The sequence below is a fragment of the Trachypithecus francoisi genome, unplaced genomic scaffold (assembly GCF_009764315.1).
Source record: "Trachypithecus francoisi isolate TF-2019V2 unplaced genomic scaffold, Tfra_2.0 Lachesis_group11, whole genome shotgun sequence".
Classification (NCBI taxonomy): domain Eukaryota; kingdom Metazoa; phylum Chordata; class Mammalia; order Primates; family Cercopithecidae; genus Trachypithecus; species Trachypithecus francoisi.
The window spans coordinates 106339361-106351289 of NW_022681456.1; the positions used below are offsets into that span (position 1 = coordinate 106339361).

At 39.5% G+C, this 11929-nt stretch overlaps 2 protein-coding genes across 2 annotated transcripts in view; one reads left to right on the forward strand and one right to left on the reverse strand.

Moving 5' to 3' along the window:
* The window catches only part of LOC117090384 (lymphoid-restricted membrane protein), a 47814-nt gene extending 44750 nt beyond the window's left edge, over positions 1 to 3064 (reverse strand). Inside the window, exons 1-2 of the mRNA XM_033222670.1 lie at positions 2097 to 3064; positions 1660 to 1773 (exon numbers count right to left, since the gene is read on the reverse strand). Coding sequence (XP_033078561.1) covers positions 1660 to 1773; positions 2097 to 2670 — 688 coding nt within the window. The 5' untranslated portion in view covers positions 2671 to 3064. The remainder of the gene's footprint in view (positions 1 to 1659; positions 1774 to 2096) is intronic.
* A 7082-nt stretch (positions 3065 to 10146) lies between these two features.
* Positions 10147 to 11305, forward strand: CUNH12orf77 (chromosome unknown C12orf77 homolog). Its single transcript, XM_033223562.1, is given in 3 exon segments — positions 10147 to 11031; positions 11034 to 11098; positions 11100 to 11305. Coding segments are annotated over 3 exon segments (261 nt in total). The 5' UTR covers positions 10147 to 10946; the 3' UTR covers positions 11211 to 11305.
* Positions 11306 to 11929: the final 624 nt, after the last annotated feature.

An 11929-nucleotide genomic window follows, 5' to 3' on the forward strand; every position in this document is an offset into this window, starting at 1 on the left:
AAAGATATACAACAAATCACTAACAATGGTTACTCAGGGAAACAGGATTACCAATATTTTTCCTTCTTTTTGCTTGTCAGTATATTATTAATTTTATTACAATGAGCATGAATCATTTATATACTTAAAATTACTTGTGGAATTTTTTTTTCTCTCAACTTTTAGGTTCAGGGGGTATATATGCAGGTTTGCTACATGAGTGAATTGCGTGTTGCTGAGGTTTGGTGTACAAATGATCCCATCACCCAGGTACTGAGCATAATACATGATTGGTAGTTTTTCAACCCATGCCTCCCTGCTCAAGTAGTCCCCGTATCTACTGTTCCCATGTATATATAATGTCTAACTCCCACTTAAAATTGAGAACATGCAGTATTTGGTTTTCTGTTTCTGCATTAGTTCGCTTAGGATAATAGCCTCCAGCTGCATTCATGTTGCAGCAAAGCACATGATCTTGTTTCTTTTTTGGCGTCCGTGGTGTGTAGGTATCACTTTTTATTTATCCAGTCTTCTGTTGATGGGCATTTGGGTTGATTCCATGTCTTTTCTATTGTGAACAGTGCTGTGATGAACATATAAATGTATGTGTCTTTCAGGTAGAATGATTTATATTCCTCCAGGTACATACCCAGTAGACAGATTGCTGGCTCAAATGGTAGCTCTAAGTTCTTTGAGGAATCTCCACACCGCTGTCCACAGTTGCTGAACTAATTTATATTCCCACCAGCAATGTGTGAGTGTTCTCTTTTCTCCATAACCTCACCAACATCCGTTGGTTTTTGACTTTTTAATAGTAGCCATTCTGACTGGTGTGAGACAGTGTCTCACTGCAGTTTTGATTTGCATTTATCTAATAATTAGTAATAATGAGTATTTTTTTCATATATTTGTTGGCTGCATGTATGTCTTCTTTTGAGAAGAGTCTGTTCATGTCCTTTGCCCACTTTTTAATGTGGTTTTTGTTTTTTTGTTGAATTGTTTAAGTTTCTCATAGAGTCTGGATGTTAGACTTTTGTCACATGCATGGTTTGTGAATATCTTCTCCCTCTCTGTACATTGTTTACTCTGTTGACAGTTTCTTTTGTTGTGCAGAAGTTCTTTAATTAGGTCCCATTTGTCAGTTTTTGTTTTGTTGCAATTGCTTTTGGGAACTTATTAATAAATTATTTGCCAAGGCCAATGTCCAGAACGGTATTTCCTAGGGTTTTTGTAGTTTTAGGTCTGGAAATTTTTTAAAAAACACATCTCAAAAGTAAAAATTAAAGAAAAACAGAAGTGAAAGCCCAAAATTAACTAAAAATTCTGAGTTAAACTTGTATAGTGGTTTTACATATTTGAAAAGCATATTTCCTGTGGGGCACCACCTGTGACATCTAAGTAGCTTCAATAAATAAAGATGGTAAGTCAGCTGATAAGCTCAAAAAGAATCATTCAAGTCACTGTCAAAATATGCTGATGCAAAACAGGTACAGGGAAATTATAGTGAAATAACCAAACCCTACAGAGCAAACCTTATTCCCAAATTAGGTGGCATCCATCACATATGCAGACACAGACAGTGAGCCCCACACACGAATCATTTCCCTTTCTCTCACAATAGAAAGCTCAGATGACTTGGCAAGTCCTACCAGACATTTGAGCAGATACTTTTCAGCTTACCTTTCTGTTTTATGTCACATGCATTAAAAATATTGGTGAGTGCCTCTTCTTCACAGGCCCTGTTGATGCTGTGTGTTACATCTTCTTTACTATCGTCAGCTTCTTGTTTCCATCCTATTAGAAGAAAAAGTTTGTAAATCCTGATGCTTTCTGTGCTATAATGATTACTTTTCCTTTTTGTGGTTTAACAAAGAAAACCTATCACAATAATGGCCTTCCCCTTAGATACAGGGAAATACTCCCCTATATCTAAGTAATTCCATCATGACGTTCTGTTTTGTTCCAGAAACAAACATAGTAAAACAGAAAGGGAAAGATGGATGATTCCATCCAAACTTTAATAATGTAAATTTTTTTTTTTTTTAGTTTAGGTATTCTAAAAGTATATATGCTTATTGCTCTACTGGAAGGACAAACATTAAAAGATGAATATTTACCATTTCCATTCAGAGATAAATTTTTTACCACTGAATCCTGAGGATCAAAACACTTCAAACTTTGACCAAAGGTGGAATCAAAGTCAAGTGTTAAGGTACTAAAATTATTTTCACTACAATAGTTATTCAAATCCTTGTTAAAGAAAAACTCTGCTTTTCTGATCTGTGACATCGAAGATGTATAATTCTTGTTGCTCTGTGACTTCGGCTTTAAGACGTTTTCAGAACTTGTGAGAATAACAGAGTATGTTGCAGTCTCAGGGGAGCTGAGGTGAGAGATGGATGGGGTTCTTGGGGATATTATTTGAGGCAATGAAATGAAGGCATCCACTTCCTCAGAACTTGACCAATGAGAGTCAGGTGTAGGAACACAAGCAGCAGTCATTTTCCTCAGTACCTCTTCAAAATGTTTCTTGGTGTTGGTCTGTGGGCTATCAAAACTGCTAGACTGGTATTTGATAATCTGCTGAACTGGATTTGAAATTGCTTCTCTCTTGTGGATGGCTCTGATCTTTCTACAAATGCTTTCCACTGGGTTATGCCGCTTCTCAGTTACCTTCCTTGGAGATGCCATTGTTGACTTTCCTCCAAGTATACAGATGAAGTGGCTAAAGTGTAAGCAAAAGTAGATACATATTTAAAAGTCAGCATTCTCCTAACAATAATTTAGCAATAGGCGATTTATTTTCCAAGTCAGCTTCGGAGGGATCACAACAAGATGCTCAGTTGCTCTAAGCAAATTTTCTATGCATTTAACTTTGGCTCCCAAATTTCAGGAAAATACAGCTAACATATATAAAGTATTTATCAAGTACTAGGCATGGTACTAAGCTCTTCATACCCATCAACTCATTTCATCCTCAAAACAACTCTTTGAGATATACGTTACTACTTTCTCCATTCTCTGGCAGAAAGAGAATAAGCAACACACCCCAAGTCACCCCAATAAGTGCCGTAGCTCAGGCAGTCCAGCTCCAGAGGCTAGATAACCATACTGCTTTTTAGTTTTTAATAGGACAGGTGACAATGATGCTAACAACTCTCATTTGAATACCTACCATTGGTACTGTACTGGTTGCCCTCTATTCAGAACTTAATATGCCCCATATTAGGTGTTTTATGTGTATTATGTCTAAACTTCACATAAACCCTATCAGTTGTGTGGAAATATCCCCCTTTTATAGAAAGAGAAGCTAAGACTCAAAGAGGCCAGGTAATTTGCTAATGGTCACATCTCTAAGATTTGAGTCAAAGGATGTCTGACTCCAGCATCGTTTTATTGCATAGCAAGATATATGAACTTTAAAAAAAAAAGAAGCATAATCTCACCTCTTGGAGTAACTTGGAAATTTAGAAATACATTCAAAATTTTCCCTAAACTAGTAAGATCTAAAACAATACAGGCTGGGTGTGGTGGTGTGTGCCTGTAGTTCCCGCTACTCAGGAGGTGGGTGTGGGAGGGTCACTTGAGTATGGGAGGTCCAGTCTGCAGTGAGCCATGAAGGTATCACCACATGTACTCCAGCCTGGGCAACAGAGGGTTGGATGGATAGATTAGACTAGACTAGATTAGATTGGATTAGATTAGAAAGATATTTTTTAAATACTCTAGGAAAACGGTTAAAATAGTTTGAATAGTTACAAAAAAATAGTTGAATAGTTATGGAATTACTGATTTCAAAAACTATGATTTTTTAGGACATTAACAGAAATTTCCATGAATCTTTTTTTAATCCCCTAATAAAGAATGAACAATAATACAGAAATTTTAAAATCACTATAATTGGAAGGGGTATCTAGAATTACTGGGAAGAAGAAAATACTCAAAATCCTCTGAATCTGACTTGATCTTTGTTCAATATGATGACCATCAGTTCTAGCCAGTGTGGTTTCCACCAACAGAATCCTTTACCACTTAAGATAATGACCATCTCTCAACCTTTACATTGTTTCCTGACAATACCCTCCTTTCCCTCTATTCAAGAATGATCTCTTGGCTGGGCATGGTGGCTCATGCCTGTAATCCCAACACTTTGTGAGGCTAAGGTGAGTGAATTACCTAAGGTCAGGAGTTCGAGACCAGCTTAGCCAAGATGGCGAAACCCTGTCTCTACTAAAAATACAAAAATTAGCTGGGCATGGTGGCAGGCACCTGTAATCCCAGCTACTCAGGAGGCTGAGGCAGGAGAATTGCTTGAACCTGGGAGGCAGAGGTTGCAGTGAGCAGAGGTCATGCCACTGCACTCCAGCCGGGGGGACAGAGCAAGACTCCGTTAAAAAAAAAAAAAATGATCTCTTAATGTGAACACTAAAACACATTCCTCTCTTGAAATTCTAAAATCAGTTTTTAATCATGGGACTCCATTCTTTCTGATCTTTCCTAGGATTTATAATTGTAACACACATTTAATTAAATGTTGTCTTTTATTCTTGGATTATTTCCAATGTGTATACATGCCTTCTCCTCAAAAATACGATTTAATTCTTGTACTCAAAACCATGATGTTACTTTTTCTAGATACTCAATACATCATTGTTGGCACAACTGATAATCTACAATTATATATAATGTATATAATCACAGGCTTATGGACTTATCCCCCAGCTGCTGTGATTGTTGGCTCCCAACTACTTTCAGGACCACCTTTTCTGGAGAACTTCCCACCTTGAATACATAAGAGCTGCTCAGTTGCTCCGGGGGAAGGTAGAAGTGCAGCAGTAGTAATGACAGAAGAGACGTCACCCTTGAATACAAAGCATTCCAAATATACAGTTGACTGACTTAGCAGGAATACATCTGACTTCCCTATGTTGAGCAAAGAGCCTTATAAAACAGTAGTTAAGGCCGGGCACAGTGACTCGCACCTGTAATCCCAGCACTTTGGGTGGCTGAGGCGGGCGGATCACAAGGTCAGGAGTTCGAGACCAGCCTGACCAACATGATGAAACCCCGTCTCTACTAAAAATACAAAAATTAGCAGAGCATGGTGGCACATGCCTGTAATCCTAGCTACTCAGGAGGCTGAGGCAGGAGAATTGCTTGAACTGTGGAGGTGGAGGTTGCAGTGAGCTGAGATCACGCTGCTGTACTCCAGCCTGGGCGACAGAGCAAGACTCTGTCTCAAAAAAAAAAAAAAGAAAACAATAAACAAAAAACAAAAAACACCAAAACAGAAGTATCTGTCAGTGTTCTCAATGTGAGTTGACCGTTTTTCCCTTATAGAGCCAGAAAATTTAGACACAGGTTGGGCATGAAGTTAAAAGACGCCCCAAAACTGGAACCTCAGGTTCCCAAATCCTGTCTACTCCTGTCACTGAATGATGATGTGGTATGCTGTTCAAGCCATAACAAACAGTCTCGCTTTGTAGGCATTTGTAACTGACCTAGATTAATGTTCCTAGCATATAAGGCACATGTTTCTACTTGCATTTCCAAGGCATTTTTTCTCCTTTAACCATCTGTTTTCATTTATTTATTTTTGAGACAGGGTCTTGGTCTGTCACCCAGGCTGGAGTGCAGTGGTGCAATCATGGCTCACTGCAACCTCCAATTCCCCAAGCTCAAGCAATCCTCCTACCTAAGCCTCCCAAGTAGCTGGGACAACAGGCGTGCACCACCACAGCCAGCTTTTTGTATTTTTAGTAGAGACAGGGTTTTGCCATGTTGCTCAGGCTTTCTTCTACTGTCTGTTTTCTAAACTTTCCTGACTTGCCTAAGTGAACCCTGCTTGGTGGTTAAGGCTAAACCTTACAAAGAGTGTGCTTAAAACAATGGCTCTTCATGAGCTACCAAAGCTGCATGTGATTAACTTGTTTTGCTTTTCCTAATTAGAGCAGAACATGGGTGGGAGTTTAATAAATAAGATGGGGTGATAAAGATTTCAAAATTTGTGTCATCTTCTCCATATGCAGCTTGGAAATATCTCCTGTCTCTTCTGTCTAAACCTCTTAACCTCTATTTTAATTTTAGATCCTGGTAGAAGGGATTAGCTGCAATTTGCCAGAATACTTAAAAATACAAGCCCAGTTTGCTTTGTACAGTTAACTGCCTTTGAAAAGGCATTAAATGAAAATTAAGAACTGAAAGTGAATTGTACTAGGAGAATCAGTTGCTTGGAGTCTATTTCTTTTAAAAGGAATATCCCCCTTAGCGATCTTAGCTGATTATTTACTACATAAAGATGGTACACTTGTAGATATCCCAGTAGAAAGAAGTGCTTATTTTGCTTTCAAGTTCTATGAACCTCAGTTGCATTTTCCATGATTTTTTTTCATTATTTTTAATTTTGTAGAGACTGGGTCTCTGTTGCCCAGGCTATAGTGCCGTGGCTATTCACAGGGGTGATCAGCGTGCAGTGCAACCTCAAACTCCTGGGTTCAAGTGATCCTCCTGCCTCAGCCTCCCAAGTAGCTGGGATTACCACACCTGGCTCAGTTTGTATATTTTAATTAAAATACTTTTTTTTTTTTTTTTTTGAGATGATGCCCCCTCTGTCACCCAGGCTGGAGTGCAGTAGCACAATCTCGGCTCACTGGAACCTCCACCTCCCAGGCTCAAGTGATCCTCCCACCTCAGCTTCCTGAATAGCTAGGATCACAGGCACGTGCCACCATGCCCAGTTAACCTTTTGTATTTTTGGTAGAGACGGGGTTTACCGTGTTGCCCAGGCTGGCCTCGAACTCCTGAGCTAAAGTCATCCACCCACCCCAGCCTCCCAAGGTGCTGGAATTACTGCTGCGAGCCAATGTACCTAATACATTAAAGTAGTTTTAATATCCATCCCTTTAGGCAGCCAACCAATATTTATTGAATTCCTGCTAAGTGCTAAGCCCTGTGCAAATACTGGGGATACAATGATGAGGAAAATAGTATCCTAAAACTCATAGTGTGTGGAAGATACAGCTATGAACAAGTAAGCCACTAGAGCTGCCAGGTTAAATTTAGGAAGCCCAGTAAAATTTTAATCTCAGATAAACAATGACTAATTTTTTCATGTAAGTATGCCCCCAAATGTTGCACAAGACATAGTTATAGGGAAAATTATTTATTATTTGAAATTCACATTTTACTGGGTGTCTTGTCTTTTTTTTTTTTTTTTAAGCTAAATCTGACAACCTGAAAAATGTCAAATAAATAATTACATAGTCAGGAGCCACGAGAACTTATAATAGGAGATGATCCCAGCTTGGGAGTGAGGCTAGGGAAAAATTTAGGAGCATCTATTATGCGGCTATTATATGCACTGCACAGAATGTTATACATATTGTTTGCTATTTCTAGGGTTGTAAACAGAAAATTAAGAAGTGGAACTATAACTGTTATAGGAATTTCCACTTGGATTCATGTGAGCTAAATGTAACGTAAAATGATGTTAGAGATTATCGATACTGTGTATGCGGCTAATCTTTTTTACTTCTCCTTTTGATTGAACTATGCTTCATCGCTTTGGCTTACAGATTCTGAGTCCCATTATTATTATTGCCTCAATTGTCTTGTTCTATACAGTCAAAGCTCTTGAATCAACACTTTTCAACCATCTGCCTGATCCAAAACTATAAAGTAACAAGTAAAATCCTCTAACACATGGCAACATCTGTAAAACAAGTCTGATTTGATTCTTACCTAAAGTTATTCATTACATATTTGATTTTCACCACTGGTGTTAACTGCAGACTTCAACATCAACCTCTAAGACATCCATACTCTTTGGGACTTATAGAAATCTACATTTGTCTGACTTCAATGAGTTCATCTGCAATGTATGTATGATGAATATTGTCTAATATTTCTTATTCTTTAGGAATGTATATGTAAACAACATGACATAATTTGTGTTTATCAGCATCTATATTCTTCAATCACTAAGAAAGTTCATTTTATTGCAAAGAAAAGTGTATGATATATACAGAAGTACAAAGGCAGCATCCTTGAAAAAACTGGCAGATTTCAGGCTGATTCAAGGCTCTCTAGAAAGCTTTCTGAATCAAATTCGAATTCCAAGCAGATTATGTTCACAATGTAATTATCTTTCCTTACTGTTTTTTTCTTAAAAAATGTTTCCTCCCTGTACTAAAGTTAGTTATTGAACATTAAACTTCCAAACCTTAGATCAGGCAGGCTGATTTTTAAAATCATTCAAAACTTGATTATGAAAGCTAGTCAATCATTCATAACTCACCTATGTGAGATCCTATTGGTAGTTAATTAATGCAAAATCCTTAATATATGTACAAAATTTTAATTATGTGTGTAGATAGACAAGAGGTTCCTTTTGCCAAAACAACCCTTCACTAATGAGTAGATGCCACTAAACTCTTCATCAAAACCTAAGAAGAAACATCTGTTCACCAAGACATTCTCAGGAAACCATCTTTAGTGAGCTCAGTGGGAGGGCAGAGCACGGTTTTCTGCTTAACCAGTGAATTTTATATCTGCCAGATTAAACTGTTTTCATTCTCTTTGTGAAGACTATTTTATGTGATAAAATAATAACACTTCTTCCTGCCATTTCTAGGATAGATGATAGCAGCTGTTAATAAAATGATTTGCAAACCACAAGTACCAGATTTAGTAAATGCTCAGCAAGTCTGTCATCCGCAACCTTTCTGATTATTAATAAATGCAAGCTGGTATAGACTAGAACCTTGCCTCCCACCATTCAGTTAACTTTGTTATATTAAGCTTCTTGGCTGGGTCACACCAAACTTACTATAAACATCTCTTATTGGAACAATTCCTAAAATAGCAGAGTGACACATGCTTCTGAAAACTGTTCTTCTGTCTCACTTCTTGTTATATGAAGTCTGGTTTTCTTCTCAGAGAAGAGAAGACCTACAATGAAACTCTAAGAATTCAGGTGCCCCCAAGATTCTTACAGTCTATAAAACTACATCACCACGTTTCACTAACGCACCTTCCAAACGACTGAGCCTGAAAACGACAGGGCTAATTTCAACTTCCAAAAGCTCCATTGAAAACAATTTGAGATTTGCCTGTGGTGATGGCAACATATCTGGGGAATGAATCTAACTTTATCATTCTCAGTTACCCATCTTTTTTCCCTATTTGTAGAGTTTTTCTTTCCAGAGTTGTTTCAAGTTTTCAGTTAACTCCGTCGAACCTCTAATATAGACCGATTGGAGGTTTGTCCCTTTTGCCACAAGCATTTTGAGGTTGAGGGACAACAGAACAGCCTACGTCTGATACTGCTTTTCCCTGGTTAGGGCGGTACTTTCTTAGCATTCGATGACTAAAGGCCAGCATCAGCCAAAGTCTAATTATTTAGTAGGGGAGAACTCACCACTGTGTTTTTGCTTGACTTTCCCAGCGCTCCAAGAACCATCTGAGAACTGGGAAGAGAGCGTGGAGACCTATAGGTCAGATGATGTGGGTGGAGCTCTTTTCTACAGAGTGGCTTGGGCTGAGGTAAAAGAAGATGGAGAAGAGAGCCGCTGATGCACTGCACCTGCCTAGGTTGGAATTAAGATAATAATCACAGTAGCAGTGCCGGGAAAGATGCGTAGGAAGGATGAGGATGACAGGCACCATTTTGGTGTGCTCCCCACCACAGCAATAACAGAAAAATAGTCCAGGCGCAGTGTCTCTCACCTGTAATCCCAGCACTTTGGGAGGCTGACGTGGGAGGATCGCTTGAGCCCAGGGGTTTAAAACTAGCCTGGGCAACATGGTGAGACCCCCGTCGCTAAAAAAAGCAACACACTAAATCTCACCCTGAATATACTCTCTAATCAGATGAAGGAAAATTATTTTTAAGTTAAATCTCATACTTTTTTTTTTTTTTTGGGAATGGAGTCTTGTTTTGTTGCCCAAGCTTGAGTGCAGTGGCATGATCTGAGCTCACTGCAACCTCTGCCTACTGAGCTCAAGCCACTTCCTCACCTCAGCCTCCCAAGTAAGTGGGATGACAGGGGCATGCCACCACAGCCAGCTAATTTTTGCATTTTTTGTAGAGACAGGGTTTTGTTATGTTGCCCAGCCTGGTCTCAAGCTCCTGAGCTCAAGCAATCTACCTGCCTCATTCTCCCAAGGTGCTGGGATCACAGGTGTGAGCCACTGTGCCCAGCCCGGTCATCATCATTTCTATCACCAGGTGAGAGCAAAGGGGAGTCAAATACTGGGGAATAAGAACTGGGGCTCTGAGTTTAAATAACCTGAGTTCAAATCCCAGTTCTGTTGCTTACTAGCTTTGTGATTTTGGACAAATTATTTAACTATATGTGCTTCAGTTTCTTCAACTGTAAAATTGCATCAATATCATGCAATGACCAGCTGGGTGTGCTGCAGGGATTAAATGAGATAATACACAGATGGCCCTCAGAACCATGTAGCACATTCTGAGCTCTCAGTCATGTTGTTATGATGCACTTTCTGAAACTCCTTTAACTTATCCAATACTAGATGTCCTCTTAAAGCACCAAATAGCACCTAGAAAGAAATGACCAAGTAATCTGCTCCTCTCATTAGATTTGCTGTGTTTAATTTCCCATGAAATAACCTATTATAACATCCATGCTTGCGATCTGCTTATCAATCCACAGATACTGAAACTAGCAACACCCAGAGACATTTCCCTCCCAGTCATAAAGGAAGCCAGCAGCAGAGCCAGAAATAATATTCAAATTCTGGATCCACTAGACCACATCGCCTGTCTGACAAATTACGCGCTTACTTCCTGCTTCAGGTGAGTCTATTATACCTGATGTTTCTCAGAGCAGTGAAAGGAATAACCTGAACAATAAATTCCAATGGACCCGTAATGAATTGCATTAACATGTTATTTCATTACTTATGTAATATTACCTCCTGACAGTCCTAATAAGGTACCCACAATGCTGGGTTCTCTGCCCACTGGGAGCAAACAAGGGAACGTGCAGACGCTGGACAGCATAGGATGGATGTCTGCAACTCTTGTACCTACCCCGAACGCCGCCAGAAATATGCCGTCTCTACTGAAACAGCTTTTCCAACCCTGAGCACCTTTAGTGAACACGGAAAAGAGTGTAAAGGGGTCAGATGCAGACTTTACAAAAAGAAACCCTAGATGGAGATTCATGTTCGGTTATATACTGCAGGAAGGGTTCATAACAACATAGTCGTTTACTTGCCAAGTAATCTGAAAGCAACTAATTCGAGAACCTGTAAGGGATGCCAATCCCAGTTTTCAAAATGGCGTTTTAAGGAAATTAAATCTTATGTAAATAGGTCAAGAAATCCGTTTAAATAACATCTGCTTCCCTCTAGGTAATCTACAATGTTGTTAGACTATCAGGCCAGTAGTTTTAAATACGTGTTGGAGCTCCAGGATTAATCTCTGGTTGATCCGAGGAGTCACTTTGTCTAACCAAATATAAGTGAGGTGGGAGGTATACGGCTGAGAGGCACTATTAGAAGAAAGGGGCCAGGTGCAGTGGCTCATGCCTGTAATCCCAGGTCTTTGAGAGGCCCAGGCAGGTGGATCGCTTGATCCTACGAGTTTGAGACCAATCTGGGCAACATAGAGAAACCCCATCTCTACCAAAAATACAAAATTAGCCGGGCGTGATGGCGCATGCCTGTAAACCCAGCTACTCAGGAGGCTGAGGCAGGAGAATCACTTGAATCCAGAAGGCGGAGGTTGCAGTGAGCCAAGTCATTGCACTCCAGTCTGGGCAAAAAGAGTGAAACTCCGTCTCAAATAAAATAAAATAGTAAAAAATAAATTAGCCAGGCATGGTGGCACACACCTGTAGTCCCAGCTGCTTGGGAGGCTGAAGTGGGAGGATCAGGCTTGAGCCTGGTAAATTGAGGCTGCAGTGAGCCAATCGAGATTGCA